Here is an 18815-nt window from a genome sequence, read left to right on the forward strand (position 1 = left end):
TGTAGTGCTCACGATGGTGTTTTCGCAGGTGTGATCCGCCACCATCATATCTGGGAGACACGATCTCGTCCGGTCGTCGTGGTGTTGTCTTTTTAGTTCAATCGAATTCACGCCCACTTTTCTTCCCTTTATTGCACTGCGTGTGTCAGAGATTGTCATTGGGGGCGGACTCCGCGGGGGATTGGCCGGTTGCACTGGCGGAAAGGACATCTAGACTATCTTCTAAGTCAGTGCAGCAGCCCTCATCACACTCGTATGAGGCATCGCGATACAGTAGAAATTGCAGGTTGAAGTGAGGCCTCCACTGAGACAGAGTGTGCTCCGGGATCCGAATCTCGGCATGGACCGCAACGCGTGGGGTAGCCATTCCTAAGGAACAGGCCGCACATGAACCCTTTCTTCTGACCACACTTTGAGCGTCTGTCGTCGCTAAGTTATCACGCATCGACGAAAGCTCTCGAATCTGCGAAACATCCGACAAGCGGAACCTCGCATCTTTTCTCTACAGCGGCAGCGCAGCAGCGTCGGCTTTCCCGCAAGCAGTCATGCCGCGACTCGAGACGAGTTCGGGCTGGTCTCGGCTGACCGCCGACATCAAGGCGGTCTTTGCGCCGGGCACAGGCTCGATGGGCGAGCGCGGCGCCATCCTCAAGACGGTGCTGCTGCGCTCTGTACGCGTAACGGTGAGCTCAAGCGGCCAGGCGCCAGTGCTGCCGTTGCGCATCCGGCCGGCGTTTGTGGTGCTCAACGTGCTCGACCTCATCTTGCTCGGCATCCTCGGCTTCCACCCGCGCGGGCAAACGTGGATCCGCCTCAACGATAAGCTGCTCCACTTTGTCTGCTTCTTCCTCGCCACCGCCATGTTCTATATGATCTGGGACGTCGACGAACCGGCGCGCACCAGCTACCTTTGGCGCAACGCATCGCTCATCCTCTCCGCCATCACCTGCCTCCTCGTCGGCGGCATCGGCTCCGAGATCGTACAGAGCCTGCTGCCGTACAAGCAGTTTCAGATCGGCGACATCGTGGCCAATCTGCTCGGCTCGTCGTTGGGATTGTGGTTCTCCTACCACCTCGAGAAGAGGTACCGCGCTCGCAGAGAGCTCGAACGCCTGTATGCGCCGCTCGACATCGAAGACTATGGCGACATCCTCGACGACGAAGACGACGGCGCCGACTTGGATCCAACTCCGAATCCCAGATCAAGCCTCAAGACCTCGAGCAGTACGGCAGGCGCGAACAAAAAGACCCGCTTTGCAGCGGATGTCTGGGATGACTCTCTCGACATCGACAACCTCCCCTCGCGTGGCCCCGCACGAGCCGCGCCCGAAGCCACGCCAGCAGTGTCGGGATCCACTTCGCGCCCGGACCTCTTCACCATCGACGACAACGAGCCGCCTTCGCCACCTGCGCAGCCAAACGTATGGACTCAGGCGCAATAAAGCTGGTCCTTCACCCCCAGGCCCTTGTCATCCCAGCATTTGTCAGTCTCAATCCCACCAGGACCGTTGGAAATTATGCACAGACCGACGCTGCAATACGCACGATGGACAGGGTGAACGGCGTGAGTCGGCAGGATTGGTATATAGAAAGCTAAAGTAGCGAGAGTCCGTGAGATGGGCACGCGGCGAATGCGGGGCGATCGGAAGGCAACAGAGACACGATCGATGCAGGCGGAACAGAGATGCAGTGGACAGAGGAGGACGTGGCAGACAGGGAACAAGAGCGATGCGCTACTCGAGACTAGGCGCCGGCGTCGTTGAGGAGCTGCTGGAAGAGCGGCTTTGTCGGAAGCATGTTCGGCGGTCGGTTTCGAAGGTAGAGCATAGGCATCTTGGACATGTCAAAGGCATGTAGCTGTAGAGCGTAAGCCGAGACGCCCGGCGCCATGAAGCCCGGATGATTGTCCTGGAAGTTGTACCACGCCGGGATCAGCTCGAACTCCGAGTAGTGGTAGATGGCGCTCGTCTGCGCAGCGCAAGGGTCGAGCACCTGGATGTAGCCATCGGCAGGGAAGGGGAAGAGCGTGAGCGAGCCGTTAGGGTGGAGCGTGTAGTTGCCGTGTTGCCAGATGAGCGACGCCTTGAAGCAGCGGTTGGTCACCGCATTGGACGTGTACTGGTACTTTGCCTCTTCGAAGAAGCCGTCCTCGGTGAAAGAGTAGCTGATGCCGGCCGTCGCGGGCAGCTTGAACTCCTGCGTGATTGGATTGAAGAAGTCGAGGCCAGTGGTGACGTTCTGCGAGCCCGAAGACCATGTGCCATACAGCGAAGTGACGTTCTGCAGCGCCGCATCTTGCGCGTTGGCGCCGCTGAGCGCAAAGGCCAGCGCCATCGCCGCCGAAAACAGGTGTGCAAGTCTCGACATTGTGTCACACTGTCGCAATGATGCTAGGAAAAGAAAGCGTCTAGGTGATGATGGTGGGGAAGAGTAGCCCTAGATGTCGCGTCGACTGCACGATCCAAGTGCATCGGCGCAGATGAGCGGGGCTACATTCCAAATCGAATCCGAACCAGTGGGCCCCAAATTCGCACCTTCATCTGCACGCGACAAGCAAGCATGGCAACGCCGAGCCGACCCAGCCTTGCGCATGAGCAACCGACGCTCTGCCATCCGCCAACCGATGGTTCGCTGCTCCCGAGCCTGAGGCAACTCGCAAAGGTGGAGAGACTCGGCCATGACTTGACTGGTGCCAAAAAAATCTCCAAATTCGAAAACTACGTCAACCACCGCCGTCTGGATGCAACGGGACGCATCCAGAGCTATCCTGCGCTCCGCTCACACTGGGAAGGAGGCCGATCAAGGCTGGAACGCGACTCAAGACGGCCTAACATCACAGTGCTACGCGCATGGCGCTCGACCCGTGCTGCCAGACTGCAAAGTGGAGGCAGTGGGGACTTCTTCGCGAACTCAACCACACCTCTCCTTCCTCTCGCCTTGTCGACCCGCACAGCACCATGTCCGACGGAGCGCGAGCCACCAAGCTCTCGTTCGGACTCAAGCCCGCATCCACCTCGCTGAAGCTCAGCACCAAGCCAAGCAGAGCTCCTTCAGCGCTCGCCTTTGACGATGGCAGCGACGACGATCAAGAGCGTAGAGACGTCCCGGAGGCCTCGACTTCCTCGAGCAATCGTGGCGGAGCGCGAGCATCCGTAAACCGACGGACGGACCCGCTCGGCACTCTGTCTGCCAAAGTAGCCGCGCCTCCGACTCGCGCCGAGCGCAAGAAGCAGGAGGAGGCCGAGGCACTGGATGCCTCGGTGTTCGACTACGACGGCGTTTACGACACTATCAAAGAGGCCGAGCGTCAAGTCAAGCAATCCAAGGTTACGGAGGATGCTTCCAAGAAGCCCAAGTACGTCGAAGGCATCCTCGAGTCCGCAGAGCTGCGCAAGCGCGACCGGTTGAGGGCGGAAGCGCGCATGATTCAGAAGCAACGCGAAGCCGAGGGCGAAGAATTTGCAGACAAGGAGTCTTTCGTCACCAACGCGTACAAGCAACAGCAAGCTGAGCTCGCAAAAGCTGAGGAGCTCGAGAGCAAAGCGGAGGCCAAGCGGCGCGACACGGACAAGGGCATGGGCACTTTTTACCGTGACATGCTCAACGACACGAGCGCCGCAAGAGACGCTGCCATCGCTGCGTCCTTGTCAGCTCAAGCATCCAGCTCCGGATTCAATGAGCCGAGAGACCGCGAGCGTACGGACGCTGAACTCGCGCGCGAAGCTCAGCAAAAGGGCCTCGAGGTTGAGCTTAACGATGACAACGAGATTGTGGACAAGCGCACGCTGCTCACAAAGGGACTCAACATCGTTTCGAAGAAGCGCTCTGCCAGCGACACACATGGTACGGCCGCTTCCGAGCGCGAGAGCCGCGAGTCTCGGAAGGAACGCGATCAGAGGCGCCAGGAGGAGTACGAAGCTCGCATGAATCGCGATGCGCAGCGGTCACGGCAGAGCGCGCTCATCGAGGAGCAGATGCTCGAGCTTGAACGCAAGCGTGCGCTCGAGGAAGACGAAGCGAGTCGGCGTGAGCGCAGCAAGATTGATGCGCGACGCAACGACAGCCAAGCCATCTCGGATGCGAAACAGCGCTACCTCGAACGAAAGAAGCAGCGTCTCGCAGCCACACCGGCATCCGCATCCGCCCCCTCCTCAGCTACTTCGTAATCCTGTCCGGCTGAAATTGTATACCCTTATTGAAATGTTGTGTTTAGTCATTGGATTGCGTGCGTCGTATGTACAGGTTGGCGGACAAGGGCGAGCTAGTAGTCGTCGGACTCGTTGAAGAAGCCCGAATAGGTGAGGATGGTGCCGTAGACGAGGCCACCGCCTGCGATTGACATCCAGCAAGCTGTGGGTGCGATGACGCCCGCATGTGCTAGCGAGAGCGGCAATGCAAAGCCCGAGACGATCATGACACCCGTCATAAAGTTGCCAAAGTCGAGGAAGCCGCTGTTGTAGTCGGCGGAAAAGTCATCGGCGCCTGCGCAACGCGCGCACAGGCTGTTGGGTAGCGGTGTGAGCACGTAGATGAGCGCCACGAGCAGTGGGAGCCAGTTGGACCACAGTGCGCACGAGAGGATGATGAGCAGGAAGCCCAGTGCCAGCACGAACGAGAGCAGGATGATAGCTGCGGCCGCAAATCAACGGGGTCGAGATGAATGAGACCGGTCGGAGCTTACAAGTCAGCCTTCGTAACTTACGTTTCTACCCGTCGTCCTTCAATCTACTTACTCTTGAGTCCAGCCGCCATGTTGGATGGATGCACGCCTCTACGTCACCTGGATGGAGTTGGTGCGGGGGATGGATCTGCGATGCACTACGACAAGCTATTTGGCCAGACAACTTCTGGCGGCCAACGCGATGATGATTGGGCCGCAGCCGAGCGATGCTTCCGATGTTGACGGCGGTGTAAGGGTATCTTGAGAGGTTGAAGCGATGCGAAGGCTGTGGCGTGGTAGGCAGCGTTGGTATCGACCAAGCCGGCACGCTGCGGATGCACGCCGGCTGAGCGTCCTGCATCCATGTGGAGCTCCAATGACTGGCCTGAGCAGAGCCCTCGCACCTCGGCGGAGGTATCGGCCGGCACGACTTTCGTGATCGAATACACAGGAGACTGGCCCTGCAGCGGTGAAGTTGGATGTTGGGCAGCGTCGGTCGACTCAGCTCTGGCTCAATCTCGGAGAGCTTGATGAAATTCAAGGAAAAAGAAAGAAAGTCCTAAAAGCCAGGAGGCAGCAGAACGCGATGCGCTGTTGGACTCGATTTTCAAAAATCGAGCACGCGCGGTGTCGACAACTGAGCCCACGCTGAGTTGCGAACGCTGAACAGGCCGGGCGCAGAAACGTAGCGCTGCGCAGTGGAGAGAGGACCGTGTGGCTGCTCGAGCGAGTTCGAGGTCTTTTGACATCCAACACTCCTCGCCACCTCACCTTCCTCGACTCACCCGACATCGCATTTCAAGCCAACCCTGGCCACATCATCACCATCGGCTTTTTCGCTACGCGCTACTACCGTCCCGCGGCGCCAATCACCTCCGACCCACGCTTCTTTCAGCTGGAATCACCAACACCAGCACCACCTTCGACGTTTCTCTTTGTTGAGAGCGACTCCACCGCTTCCATCAGCATCATTCGCGGGCGCTGATTTCGATCGTACGTTGAGCCGCTTTGCAAGCGCTCCATCACCGTCACTCCTCCGCCCCGGGCCAAGCGCATCTGCGCGTTGTCAACCACCATCATAGCTGCCCTCGCCTCAGCTTCGCTCGCACGCCCGCTGGTGCTCGAGCCCGCCGCTTCGTTCCCCGCGGCTGCCACCGTACTTTCGCCTGAAGGTCGGCTCCCAGCATGGCCAAGAGAACCGCTCCCACAACGAGCACCACCGGCCCCGCCTTCCCGCCGTTAGGGCTGGTGGTCGGCCCAGGCGCTCCGGCATCCAACTCGATCAACTCCGCAACGCAGTCCCCCTACTCAAATCACAACCATCATTCCAGCTCTCCAGCTCCTGAGCCCGCACATCAAGCCAACGGCTTGCCACCAGCACCCAACAAGTTTGATGTCAGCCAAGCACAGCAGTGCCGTTTGCAGGATGCCTACTGGTCCGACGAAGAGGTAAGTGTCGGCTGGTTTCCAAGTCCTGCCTAGGCGTCGTTCGTGAGCTGACCAAGTTCTATCTTCCCTCCCTTCTCTTCGCTTCTCGCTACGCGCAGGAGGACATGGACTGTCCATTGTGCTTGGAAGAGATCGACCTGTCCGATGCCAACTTCAAGCCCTGCCCATGCGGCTATCAAATCTGCAGATTCTGTTGGCACCACATCAAGCAGAACCTCAACGGCCGTTGCCCTGCCTGTCGCCGCAAGTATTCGGACCAGACGGTCGAGTTCAAACCCATGACCGCCGAAGAGATCAAGCGGCTCACACAGGCCAAGAAGCAGAAGGAGCGCGAAAAGAAGGAGCTCGAGTCGATGAACCGCAAGCATCTCGCCAACATGCGCGTCGTCCAGAAGAACCTCGTCTACGTCGTCGGCCTCAGCTCCAAACTTGCAAAGGAGGAGCTCATTCCCACGCTTCGCAGCAACGAATACTTTGGCCAGTACGGCCGCATCTCTAAAATCCTCATCAGCAAGCGCAACACCGCCTCCAAGCTCGTCATGGGCACCTCCGAAACCGCACTCGGCGTTTATGTCACCTATCATCGCAAGGAGGACGCTGCCAAGGCCATCGTCGCCATCGACGGCAGTAAGGGCAGCGACGGCAGGATCATCCGCGCCAGCTACGGCACCACAAAGTATTGCACCACCTACCTGCGCAACCTCCCTTGCACCAATCCAGGATGCACCTACCTCCACGAGCCCGGCGAGGAGGCCGACAGCTTCACCAAGGAGGACCTCTCCACGTTGCGTCATGCTGCCAAGGACACCGAGCACAAGATCAAGCCCGCTTCCCTCGGCATCGCTCAGCCACCCAAGCGCTCCGACTTCCTGTCCAATGCCGATGTCGAGTCGTCCGCGCTACCCAAGACGGCCTCCTGGGCATCAGGCAAACCCATTTCGGCCGCCGCAGCCTCGCCTTCTTCCATCATCGTCGGCAGTCCGTTCCGCGAATCCGACATGCCGCCCCTCTCGGCGAGCTCGGCGTCGGCGCTTGCCAGGAAAGCCAGCTCGCAAAAACCTTCGACGCCCAAAGCACAAAAGCAGCAGTCGGCCACAGTCAAGGCCAAGACCTCGCTCATCAGCGGACGACCCGAGTCCCCCGCCCTCCTCAATGCCGACTCGCCGGGTCAATCGCAGCCATCGTCTCCGGTCCCCAGCAAAGCTGTCGCCTCGTCGGCGGCAGACGACGCTCCAGCGTCGGTCGCCACACCGACACCTCGCAAGGACACGTCCTCCGTCGCGGCGACCTCGAGGGCCTCGGGACAGGACTCGACACTTCCCCCGCCACCCGGGCTGTCCAAAGCATCGCCTCCACCCGGCTTGGGCCGCTCCGCTTCATCGACAGACTCTCGACCCGCGACGCCCCACACCGAGAGCGACCATCCAAAGTCCAACTACCAGCCTTCGTTAAGTGCACAGGCTCTCCTCGACGACATGCTTCAGAGGCGCGAAGCGGAACCTGAGATCGTCAAGCCAAGCCCCTTCCCGGACTTCGACGACGCGCTTTCGAGCTTCAAGGATGGCGAGTTTTCGTTCAATCTGCCCGCTGACCAGCAGCTCCACAGCAATGACGGCCCTTCTGAGCTCACCAGCGCCTTCACCACGTTTAGCCCCTTTGGCGCGCCGCCCGGAGTTCTCGCCGCCCACGCCAGCCTCGTCACCGCCGGCACTCCTCCTCCCGGCATTGTCCGGGCACCCACGCGCAGCTCGACCGCTTCTCCGGCGCCACTCAGCTACTCTGGCTCTTTCGACCCATTCGCTCCCGGCGCTGGAGAGACGATCAAGGAGGACGGCAGCTCGTTTGGCGAGTCGGTGTATCCGGCTTCGTTCAGCTTTACCGATCAGACACGAAGGATCTTGGGCCACGATAACAACCCGCACGTTCTCGGCGGAGCGGGCGGATTTGGACAGGAGGATGCCAACGACGCGAATCACGACGTCGCTAAGCGAGCATCGCGCTTCGACTTTGCCAAGCGCAAGGAGTCAGACTCGTTCATGACAGCCTCACCGTTGCGTACCGAGTTGATGCAGGGTCTGCGCGAAAGCGAAGGGTTTGGTCTGGGCAAGGACGCATCGAGCATGCTGGGCAGCGTGTTTGATCAGGACAGCGCATCGGGCCGTATGAACGGCATGGGAGAAGGCGGCGCTTCGGCTGCATTCGGCATGAACAGTCGCGACGCCACTGGCCTGCCTAGCATGGGACTCTCGAGGCCGCCGCCGGGCATCGGAGGTCCTGGCTTCGGCGGCCGCTTCGGCACCAACACGCCGCCGCCCGGCATCTCGGCGCCCGCCAGTCGGCAGCAGCAGGCTCTGCTCGCCTCGTTGCACCAGCTCGGAGGCAGCAGCCTTGGCAGCGGATCCGACTCGCTCCAGCAGCAGCAGCAACAACAACAGCAACAGCAGCAGCAACAAGCGGCATCCCAGCTCACCAACGGAAGCGGTGTCAACTTTCTGGCTGAACTGCAGCAGCAGGCGGCCCAGCGCGCTCAACAGCAGGCCCAGTATGGTGCGGGCGCAAGGGACTCGTCGGATGCCAGCCGAGCGAGCGGAAATGCATCCGATCCGTTGCTCGCGCAGCTGTTGGCTGGGAGACGTCCAGGATACGGAACGCAGCAGGGCAACGCAGTGTCGGACATGCCGTTCAGCGATCCGGCCATCATGTCGATGACGCGTGCGCAGGTGCAGGCGGCGCAGCAGCAGCAGCAGCAGCATCAGCAACATCAGCAGCAATTCGGAGGCAATCGCTACGGCGCAATGGGCGGCTTCGGCGGCGCTTCGTCTTTCTCGCCATTTGATCAGCTCAACAGCGCCAATGCCGGGTACGGTGGTGCGCCGCAGTACAGCGATCACCAGCGATTTCTCCAGCAGCAACAGCAGCAGCAGCAGCAAGGGCAAGGGCAGGGTCAAGGTCAGAACTCTCCCTTCCTAAACATGTCCTGATGCGCGCGTCGCAATTCTTCTCTGCCCCGCAGGTCTTTCTCCGAGTCGTCTTCACACTTCAATGCATCTTTTGGCTCTTGTGACAACCGACCTTTGAGGAAAATGAGATCACGTGCGTGTGATGATATTGTGTGACTGAAGTAAGTTCGCACAAGGCAGGGTAGAGAATTTAGTGTTGAGGAGGAGGGGTTGCGCCACCCATGAGACCCTTCATCATGTTCATCATGCCGCCGCCGCCCATGGATTGCATCATCTTTTGCATCTGGGCCATGTCCGGCATTCCGCCTCCACCCATCATGTTGGCTAGGCCTCCTAAGCCTGGCATTCCACCCATGCCGCCCATGCCTCCCAAGCCTCCCATGCCTCCTAGACCGGCTAGACCTTCGGGGATGTTGCCGGACTGGATTTGCTGGAGCAATTTCTCGCGTCCGCCCGGTTGACGCAGCTGCGCCTTGATCTCCGGAGGCAGCGCGTTCTGCATCTGCATGACCTGCTCGCGAGACATGCCCGGCGGCAATTGACCCGGCGCCGGCATCTTGCCCTTGCCACCACCACCGAGCCCCTGCATCTGCTTGAGCCATCCCTGCTTGCCTCCCATCTTCTTGACCATGGACGAAACTAGACGATACTGCATGAGGAATTCTTCGACCTCTTTGACCGAGGTGCCCGAGCCGCGGGCGACACGGCGGGCACGAGCGGTCATGCGAACTTTTTGCTGCGGCTTCTTCTTCTTTTTGCTTTTTGCGGCTGCTGTGGAGCTCTCGGCGATGGCGACTTCCTTTGTGTCGGCGGAGACGGGCGGCTTCTTGGAGCGGATGGGTGCGTAGAAGAGGCGACCGTCGCTGTCGAGTTCTTCGGCGGTCATTGCGTCTGTGATGAACATCATGCGCTTCATCTTGCCGCCTGCGGCCTCGTCGTCGCCGCCGGCGCCGCTGAGCATCTGGCCCATGCCTGGGATCATGCCTGCGATCTTGGAGAGCGGGCCCATGCCCATGATGTTGGAGAGTTGCTCCCTCCAGTCGCGTATGCTGAAGATGCCGCCCTCTTCGATCTTCTTGAGCATCTCGCGCTGGCGCTCCTGGCCTCCGTTCATCTGCATCTCCTCCATCTTGTCCATGAGACCGGTGATGTCGCCCATGCCGAGCAGCTTGGAGATGAAGGGCTGTGCGCGGAAGGGTTCGAGGTCGGCGGCGTGCTCGCCGGTGCCGATGAACATGATGGGCGTCTTGGTGGCGGCTACGGCCGAGATGGCGCCACCGCCCTTTGCGTGGCCGTCGAGCTTGGTGACGATGATGGCACCGTAGCCTGCGGCGTCCTTGAAGGCACGCGACTGAGCCTCGGCGGCTTGACCGATGTTGGCGTCGAGCACCATGATGGTGAGGTCGGGGGTGACTGCGGCGTCGATCTCTCGCATCTCGTCAAAGAGCTCCTGCTCTTGCTTGTGACGACCGGAGGTGTCGACGATGATGACTTCGAAGCGGTTCTGCTTGAAGCTGGCGGCACCGGCAGCGGAGATGGCGACGGGGTCGGTCTCGGTGTAGCTGCCGTAGAAGGGGACGTTGATCTTGCTCGCATTCTGCTTGAGCTGGTCGAAGGCACCGGCACGGAAGGTGTCGGCACAGACGAGACCGGTCTTGAAGCCGCGCTTCTGGTAGTAGAGCGCGAGCTTTGTGCACGACGTGGTCTTACCCGAGCCCTGCAGACCAACAAACATGATGACGTTGGGCTTGCCCTTTTTGGGTTTGAAGATGTCGCCGGGACCTGCGTTGGCGGAAGGGACGACGGCGCCGGACTCGTCGTCGGTGGTGGATTGGCCGTGGAGCGGGTCGACGAGGGCGACGAGGTGGTCGAAGACGGCCTTCTGCACGCGCTGGCGGCGCTGGGCGTCGGACCAATTTGCATTTGCCTTGTCGTTGAGCAGGGCGGTCACCTGGCTCTTGACCTGGGAGCGGAGGTTGGCGACGAGCTTGACGTTGACGTCGGCTTCGATGAGCGCATTGCACACGGACTTGAGGAGCTGGTCGATGGAGGCGGCGTCGACGGTGGGTACTTTGGAAAGGTCCTGGAAAGCGCTATTGATGCGCCTGCCGAGATCAGACAGAACCATGCTGGGCAATCACTCGTTGCGGCCTGGGCAAGTTGGTGGGAAGAAGACGAGGTTGGTTGCTGCGCGGTCGCAGTGGCCAACAGAAGCGGGGTCCAGACCAGACTGCTCGTCCGCCGTCTCTCCATCTGGAGCGCCAATCACGTGGCCCCGCGCATTTTGCATTGTATCTAAGATAATCTAACAAACGTAAATACCCACCTCCACTTAGGAACGAAGGCGGTGCGCTGCCAAGCCGCTTCTTCTGGGAAAGGAACATTCGAGCCAACGCTTGGCCAAAGCCGAGGCGGGGCTGTGTCTGGTCATACCGAATTGCAAACCGCCCATTGGGCTGCTGCTCACGTCCAGACCGACTTTACATGGCGATGTTTGCTACTTTGCCGCCAGCGAGCTCCTCGTCGCCATCGCCAATGGAACCAAGAAGGGGCGGCGACCAAGGTGTGCCCTTGGAGCGAGCCTGTGTGCACAGAGACGTGTTGGATTTGTGCGAGTGCGGCAACGGCGGGGCTGTGCACGCCTTGCGGCCACGAGGCGGAAATTTAAGACTGACTGAGCTCGAAGCGTTCAGCCGACACTGCCATGGCGGAGATCCGTGCCAAGAAGAGCTGAGTGTTGGAGGAACAATCGGACCCTGGTTTGACACCGCACGCTACCCTTCCTGCCCTCACCCACCCGCTCGCAACGAGCAATCCCAGTCGTCATCGCACGGCTATCGCTCACCTCGCCTCTAGGTCCTACCGCTGCTAGCCAGCGCACCGCCTCCTCGACCTGGGCTCTTCACGCATCGTGAGTATATCAACCTCCCTTCACCATCGCATCTTCTCTCCTCGCCCATCCCTCTAGCTTTTCGTCTAGCACTCCGCTCGGCATGCCAACATGCTCTCGTTCCAACGTACTCACCCGTTCCTACCCTCCGAACAACACCTTTGCAGGCCCTCGCTCAAGCGAAATCGCAGCTCTCAGGGCCATCTCCACGCTTTCTGTCCAAGGATGCGCCTCTCCACAGAAACCTCGCAGCCATCCGGCTCGCCGAGCCTCAAGGACGACCTCGCCAGGCTCATCCATCAGATCCACAAGACATCCACCATCCACAACATCACCAACGACTCGGGCGTCTCCTTCTCGGGCGACAGCTCCGCTTCCGCCAGCATCACCACCCTCCCCGTCCGTCAGGCTACCGGCAGCTCCGTAGCCAGCACCATCACCCCGGAATCCGCACCCGCTCGATCCTCCACAGTCACCCTCGACGCATCGTCCGACGCTTCGCAAGCAAACCAAGATGCACAGCCGCAAACACATCTTTCCGCCCGTCCTTTGGCACTTCCCCTGCTGTCTCAGCTCGACCCCGCGCTTGCGTTCCCTGGAGCCTCCAAGGTCGTCGCTTCACCTTCCATCCTCAAGGCAGACGAACCATTCTTCTCGGCAGCACCTTCGTCAGCACAACCTGCCTATTCACTCTCACCTTCATCTTCGCAAGACTTTGAGCTCAACGGTCTCTGGGACAGCCTCGCTCGCCAACTCAAACCCATCGCCGACCTATTGCGTTCGGGGCGCCATCGCACCTCCCTCGGCACCTCCCGTCTACCCGCCGACTGCATCGCTGCTCTCCAGCTTTGGCTCTTGACCTGCTCCGACTCCTCCAAGCTCATACCCAACCAGCACCTCCTCGAAGCTGCCATCGAGATCTTTCGCGTCCTCGCCAACCTCTGCATCGACCATGACGCCAACCGCACGCTCCTCGATGGTCTCAACGCAGCTCCCTCGGTCCTCACCGCCGTCGCCGCCGCGCTACGCACGCTGGACAACTCAAGATCCTCGGCGCTCTTCTCCATCACCGTCCTCACTTTCCTCCGTTCTGCCATGGGCGCAGTACTCAACATGCAGCTCGAACACATCGCTACTCGCCGCTCCCTCGCCAGCGTCAACTGCATCACCACCCTCACCGCCGTCGCCTCGCATCCTCGCATTTACCTTCCGCATCTCTGGGCGCTTCCGCCCACCGTACAGCTCGAGAACGACAAGGACGCCATCACCAAGCTCAAAATGGGCGCCACCGTCTCCAGCTGGGCATGGCGCATCGTACAGGAGATCTTTGACGACGCCAAAGAGGAAAAGGAGGCCCAGCCGGGCACCCCTTCCGACGAAATGCACGATGGCATCGACCCGGACGCAGCGTCGCACGATGTGCGCTCCGTCCTCACCCGCCACGCCCTCGACTCTCTCCTCCGCCCTCTCGCGCTATACACACCTGCCGTGTCCAACAAGTCTGCAGGCGCGGACCGCTCTCAGCCCCTTCAAATCGACGATGACGACGTCGAAGAGCTCGTCGACGCTGACGCCGAAATTCTCCAGACCGTCGGCACGCTCGTCGAGGCGTGCGCAGCCGATGATGCCGAGTTCAGAGCGCGCGCGGCCAAACAATTCGCCGCGAACGACGACGGCGATACAAACATCTCGCTGCAGCACAGCTTCCGCTCCGGACTAGATGCGCTCATGTTGTTCGTCGAGAGCGCAGAGACGCCACAAGAGTGGACGCGCGGCTCAGCAGTCTCGGCCTCGGACGAGGAGCGTCAGGCGGCCGAGGAACTGCAAAAGGCGTTCGCCCAGGTCAAAGCCAACGTAGCCAGAGCCGTAGTGGCTGTATCGGGCGACGATGCTAATATGGAGGAGCTCTTCAGTGGCTCCATGGGCTTCATCGACCGTCTCAAAGCCTGGATTCGCCACGATCCAAAGCAGCGCGACGACCTCGTCAGCTGCGGCATGCTGGCCCTCGGCAATCTGGCGCGCAGCGATGCGCACTGCCTCAGCTTGGTGCAGGACCACGCGCTGGCTCCATTCCTTGCTTCCCTCCTCGCCCAAGCAGACGACATCAAGGTGGCGCACGGTCTTGTATCGCTCCTCAAGAATCTCTCCATTCCTGCGCCCAACAAACGGATCATTGGAGATCTCGATGTCATCCACGCCGTCGTCCGCTTCCTCGGCCGCGACAAGGACATGGTACAACCGCTTCAATTCGGCACCGCCGGCTTGCTCAAGCATCTCTGCGCCGCAGTGCCGGAGAATGCCATACGTCTCGTCGACATCGAGGCCGGTGCAAAGACAGCGTCCGCACCCAGTACGTCGGCGCTGAATGCGCTGCTCGACATGATTGCACGCATCGACGACGTGCCCACCAAGATGGAGGCGACGCGCGTTTTGGTCAATGCCGTCAAGAGCCTGTGGACAAGCGCACGAAGCGCACATATATCGCAAGATGCGATCCTTGCGGCTCGCAACAAGATTGTGCGCAGGGATGTGATCCAGGCACTTGCCGAGATGGTGCGCACGAGTCCCAAGTATCCCGTGCTCGTCAACGAGGGCATCATGGCGCTCACGCTCATCGGAAGCGAGCGGGCGGGTGCCGAGCTGGTGAGCCTGTCGCTGCTCAACGAGCCTCACGCGGCGAATGCAGACGACGACGCAGACGACGAGATGGCATCCGACACGGAAGCCGCAGCGCTGCGCGCGCCACGACGACGATCCACGGTGGACAGCTCCGCCTCGACGTCTTCGCATCCGCTGCCGCCGCCCGCATGCGCGCTCGACATGGTCAACCTCGTGCTAGCGCGCCGCGACGCCAGAATGCCACCGCAGTTTGCGTGCAATGCATGCGCGCTCGTCTTGAGTCTCTGCCACGCAGTGTCTGCACCGGGCAGCACCGCCAGCACGGGCGCCATCGGCCAACAGGCTGTAGCCCGCGTCGCCGCAACCACCCGTCCCGCACTCGAGCGTCTCAAGGAGCACGGCCCCACCGAGGCGCTATCAGCAGCAGCCGACGCGCTCGACGCCGTCTCCAAGGCTGCCACTTTGTAGGCTATCGGCGGAATCAAACATGTCCATCAGTGTCTAGCATAGATTTGGCTGTCGATTCATCTGCCGAGACAGCATCGCAGACGGTGGCAAAATGGTTGGCGTGAGGCGTCGAGCCATTGCAGAATCATGGCACGTATCGCTGCTGATTTCAGATGATGTTCTCTGCCATTCGCCCGCGACGCCCGTCACCCTGCTCTCTTTGCCGCTTGATCCTCCATGGCTCATTTGCTCTCCGTCCGCTGCTGTTCGCTTCACTCTCCGTCGCTGGCCAGCCCGCTCTGCGTCCGCCGTTGAGCGCTCCGCTCTCTGTCGCTGGCTGCCCCGCTTTCTCCGTCTGATCGCTGATGGCTGGCCGCCCCTCTCTCCGCTCTCATCTGTCCGCTGTCCGCTCTCCGCTCTCCGCTGTCCGCTAACCGCTCCTCGGCTATGATCACTTTCTGTCGTTGACCGTTCTCCGATGTTGACCGCTCCACTCTCCGTCGCTGACGGCTAACCGCTGACCGCTTTGCTCTCCGTCGATACTCGCGATGTTACCTGTCCTGAGCTCATCGACACAGCTTTTCAAGCAACAGACAGAGTCGATGTGCGCACCTCAGTCTGTGAGCATCCGGAGAATCACATTTCATTGGGCATCGAGCAGAAAAGATGATAAACTTAACGTGCAGGGTCGCGGCTGAGAATCACCAGATGCTGCAACGATCTTCGGGCGTCTTGGCCATCTTGTCGCGGCCAGCCTTGCATCCGAAGGCTTCGGCAAACTCGGGCGAGTTGACGAGGACGCCGTTGACGCGGTACTTGGTGGGACTGTGCGGGTCGGTGCGGAGGCGCTTGACCTGCTCGCTGGCACGGATGTTGCGTGCCCAGCTGACGCCGTAGGCGATGAAGAAGAGCTGTTCGCGGGTGTATCCCAAGCCAGGCAACAGCGCGTTGGCCGCCTCGACCTCATCGCCACCGAGAGCCAGCTCGTCCTTCCAGGCGCGGTAGCTCTGAGCAAGACCACCCGCATCGGCGACATCTTCACCCTTAGTAAAGTTGGAGCGCAGGTGCAGCTCGTGGCCCTTGCCGTCAGAGACAGTGTACGAGTGGTACTGGTTGGCTAGGCACGTCTGTCGCTGTTGGAATTGCTTCGCGGTCGCCTCGGACCACCAGTCGCGGAGGTAGCCTTGCTTGTCGTACAGTCGGCCGTCCGGGTCAAAGGCATGCGAGAGCTCGTGACCGGCAACGGCGCCGAACGCTCCGCGCTGCAGGTACGACGGCCACGAGACGTGGAAATAAGGCGGCTGCATGATGCCTGCGGGGAAGAGGATGTAGTTGCCCTGGGGCGAGTACTCGGCGTTGACCTCTGCGGGGAACATGTCCCAGAGCTCGCGGTTGAGCTTGCGACCTACCTGCGCCCAGTCGCGCTTGGCCATGCGCATCGACGATGCCAGGCGGTTGGCAAAGTAGTTGGACGCGTCCACGGGCAGATCACGGTAGAACGCCGATACGGACACAGCGTCCGTGGTGTTGGGTGCGTTCGGGTAGCCGACCATGACGCGGATGGCGTCGGCCTTCTCGTGCGCCTTTTTGCGCGTCTTCTCATCGAGCCAGTCGAGTTCGGGTAGGCGCGACTTGAAGGCATCGATGACCGAAAAGATGATCTGCTCGACTCTCTTTTTGCTGTCGCCCTGGAATGCGGAGCGAACAAAGTAGCGTCCCGCCATGAAACCCAGCGCTGCGTTGAGGTCGCCCATGCACTTGGTCTCGCGGTCCTCCTTGGCGTCCGGAGCGACGCCCTTGGAGTACCTGTCCAGACGCTCTGCTGGGCCGCGCAGCTTGACGTTGGGGCCGAGTGCGGTGCCGAACTCGCGGATGGCGGTCCAGACGAGATAGGCTTCCAGCACGTCGGTCTTTGTGCGTGAGATGAGCGCGTCAAGCGCCGTGACGAATTTGGGGCTGGTGAGGATGATCCTCTCGGGCATGCGGACCGTCAAGGCGGAGAAGTAGGCGGGCCAGCTGATGGAGGAGAAGGTGTACGGCAAGGCAGTCGTGTTGATCGGGTTGTAGGATGCCACAGGATCGTTGACCTCTTCCGAGTCGGGGGTGATATCGGCCAAGAGGCGCTCGAACTCGACCACATGTTCGGCGAGGGGGCCAAGTGGAGCCGATTTTCCGCGCTTGTTCTTGTTGCCGCTGGCTTTGACGTGCTTGAGCTCTCGGTCGTACGCGGCGAGGCCATCGGCGACGACGCGCTTGTAGAAAGCGATCTCGTCCGTATCCTCGTAGTAGGACTGATCCGGCAGACCGAGACCGGAAGGGAAGAACCATGGAGTGGCGGCGGTGGGGTCCACCACGGCGTCGCCGTCGATGGAGATGTCAAAGAAAGCAGGGAGGCCGCGGCTGTGCGCCCAGGCGACCGCCTCGGTGAGACCCTTCTGCCTCTTGCCCGAGGGAGGAGAGGGCCTGGGGCTCTCGCGCGGAGGATGCGGCTTGGGAGAGCGAGCGGGTGGCTGGTTGGGAGGCACAGGCTTTTCCGAACGGTCATCAGCCTGCAGGAGGAATCGACTGGGCTCGGAGAGCTTCTCGTCATCGTGCCCAGCTTGACGAATCAGCAGGCGAAGATGCTCGAGAACATCGAGGAGGGGCTTTGCGCCGAGCTTGTCCTGAGCAGTGACGTCGATGCATGCGTCGTAGTAGTCCTTGAGCTTGACGAGGTTCTGCCTGTCGGCTTCGTGCTGCTCCTTGTCCTGTTTGTTGTCCTTGTCGGAGGCCTCGTCGTTACGGAGACCGAGCGCAGCTGAGGACGGGGCGTCGGCGAGGATCTGGCGGAGGATCTTTGAGTTTTCGGAGAGTACGAACTGGCCCGTGCCGAAGAGGCCGGCGTCGCCAGGGATGGGATGCGCCTTGAGCCAATTGTTGGTGGAGAAGGCGTAAAAATCGTCACAGGGGTTGACAGATTCGTCGATGGAGCGGAGGATCTCGCTCGCGGCGAGCACACAGTCCTTGGTGGTGCAGATGTCGCCCTCGGGTGGGTTAGGGTTGGGATTGCCTGGAGCGGGGACTGGTGCGGGTGAAGCGGGACGGTGAGTGAGCTTATGCTGCGAGCCGGCAAAGAGACCAATGAAGACCGCAGCGAGAAGGAGGAGTGCTACGGACGCGACGACAAGGAAGCGCTCCAAAGGGCGGAGCTCCTCCGGCTTGGCGAGGGGAGCAAATGTGGCGGAGAGCTGACGTCGGAAGCGAGACCAGAGCGACTGGTTGGTGGCATCATCAGCACCTTCGTGGTCTTGGCTGAGGAGAGGGCGGTTCTCCGCATGATCGTCGGTCGAGGGCCGGCCGTAGTTGTGAGTGGCCATAGCGGGAGCACGCCGGACTCGCGCGGGCAGAGGCTAAATCTCGAAGCGTGCGACTGGGCGATGCGACCGACAAGTGCGAGGGCAGAGACAATCAACAAGATTTGTCGACGATGCAGAGACTGATCGCGACGGTGATGAGGGTTCAGGAAAGAGAGGGGTTCGCGAACTGTGATTCCGCTATCTGAGTTTGTTGCGGATCGTTCCGCACGAGCCACTCTCAATATGACGCTGTATTATTAACCGACTCCCGAAACACCTCAGAAATTGGCACAAAACGCGCGACACAGCACTTCTCAATCAGTTCAGCAAACTCATCCCATCGACAGCTTGCTCACCCAAATCAATTCGTGGCGGCTTGGCCTTCCTTTTCACCCTGCCCTATCACTCGCGTCTGTCAGGCTCTGCATTGAATGAGGTTCATTCCGGAAGGGCGA

At 60.7% G+C, this 18815-nt stretch overlaps 9 protein-coding genes across 9 annotated transcripts; 5 read left to right on the forward strand and 4 right to left on the reverse strand.

Annotated features, from left to right (window-relative positions):
• Positions 1-340: 340 nt before the first annotated feature.
• On the forward strand, positions 341-1442 carry PAN0_005c2587 (uncharacterized protein; the record flags this gene model as incomplete). The annotated part of the gene is made up of 2 exons (XM_014801828.1): positions 341-354; positions 509-1442. The coding sequence occupies 2 exons, from the start codon at positions 341-343 to the stop codon at positions 1440-1442; spliced, it is 948 nt and encodes a 315-aa protein (XP_014657314.1).
• Positions 1443-1743: 301 nt separating this feature from the next.
• PAN0_005d2588 (cell wall organization and biogenesis-related protein) lies at positions 1744-2367 on the reverse strand (the record flags this gene model as incomplete). The annotated part of the gene is made up of 1 exon (XM_014801829.1): positions 1744-2367. The coding sequence occupies one exon, from the start codon at positions 2365-2367 to the stop codon at positions 1744-1746; it is 624 nt and encodes a 207-aa protein (XP_014657315.1).
• A 112-nt stretch (positions 2368-2479) lies between these two features.
• PAN0_005c2589 (CCDC55 protein) lies at positions 2480-4166 on the forward strand (the record flags this gene model as incomplete). Its single annotated transcript, XM_014801830.1, has 2 exons — positions 2480-2626; positions 2874-4166. The coding sequence occupies 2 exons, from the start codon at positions 2480-2482 to the stop codon at positions 4164-4166; spliced, it is 1440 nt and encodes a 479-aa protein (XP_014657316.1).
• Positions 4167-4261: 95 nt separating this feature from the next.
• PAN0_005d2590 (trafficking-related protein) lies at positions 4262-4752 on the reverse strand (the record flags this gene model as incomplete). The annotated part of the gene is made up of 2 exons (XM_014801831.1): positions 4262-4629; positions 4734-4752. 2 exons carry the CDS (start codon positions 4750-4752, stop codon positions 4262-4264), a joined length of 387 nt encoding a protein of 128 aa, XP_014657317.1.
• Positions 4753-5023: 271 nt separating this feature from the next.
• On the forward strand, positions 5024-5645 carry PAN0_005c2591 (uncharacterized protein; the record flags this gene model as incomplete). Its single annotated transcript, XM_014801832.1, has 2 exons — positions 5024-5074; positions 5331-5645. 2 exons carry the CDS (start codon positions 5024-5026, stop codon positions 5643-5645), a joined length of 366 nt encoding a protein of 121 aa, XP_014657318.1.
• Positions 5646-5845: 200 nt separating this feature from the next.
• Positions 5846-9090, forward strand: PAN0_005c2592 (uncharacterized protein; the record flags this gene model as incomplete). Its single annotated transcript, XM_014801833.1, has 2 exons — positions 5846-6109; positions 6208-9090. 2 exons carry the CDS (start codon positions 5846-5848, stop codon positions 9088-9090), a joined length of 3147 nt encoding a protein of 1048 aa, XP_014657319.1.
• A 169-nt stretch (positions 9091-9259) lies between these two features.
• PAN0_005d2593 (signal recognition particle protein) lies at positions 9260-11197 on the reverse strand (the record flags this gene model as incomplete). Its single annotated transcript, XM_014801834.1, has 1 exon — positions 9260-11197. One exon carries the CDS (start codon positions 11195-11197, stop codon positions 9260-9262), a length of 1938 nt encoding a protein of 645 aa, XP_014657320.1.
• Positions 11198-12070: 873 nt separating this feature from the next.
• PAN0_005c2594 (ARM repeat-containing protein) lies at positions 12071-15046 on the forward strand (the record flags this gene model as incomplete). The annotated part of the gene is made up of 1 exon (XM_014801835.1): positions 12071-15046. The coding sequence occupies one exon, from the start codon at positions 12071-12073 to the stop codon at positions 15044-15046; it is 2976 nt and encodes a 991-aa protein (XP_014657321.1).
• Positions 15047-15726: 680 nt separating this feature from the next.
• Positions 15727-18381, reverse strand: PAN0_005d2595 (endothelin-converting enzyme 1; the record flags this gene model as incomplete). Its single annotated transcript, XM_014801836.1, has 1 exon — positions 15727-18381. The coding sequence occupies one exon, from the start codon at positions 18379-18381 to the stop codon at positions 15727-15729; it is 2655 nt and encodes an 884-aa protein (XP_014657322.1).
• Between the last annotated feature and the right edge of the window lie 434 nt (positions 18382-18815).

Source organism: Moesziomyces antarcticus (assembly GCF_000747765.1).
Source record: "Moesziomyces antarcticus DNA, scaffold: scaffold_v10005, strain JCM 10317, whole genome shotgun sequence".
Lineage (NCBI taxonomy): Eukaryota > Fungi > Basidiomycota > Ustilaginomycetes > Ustilaginales > Ustilaginaceae > Moesziomyces > Moesziomyces antarcticus.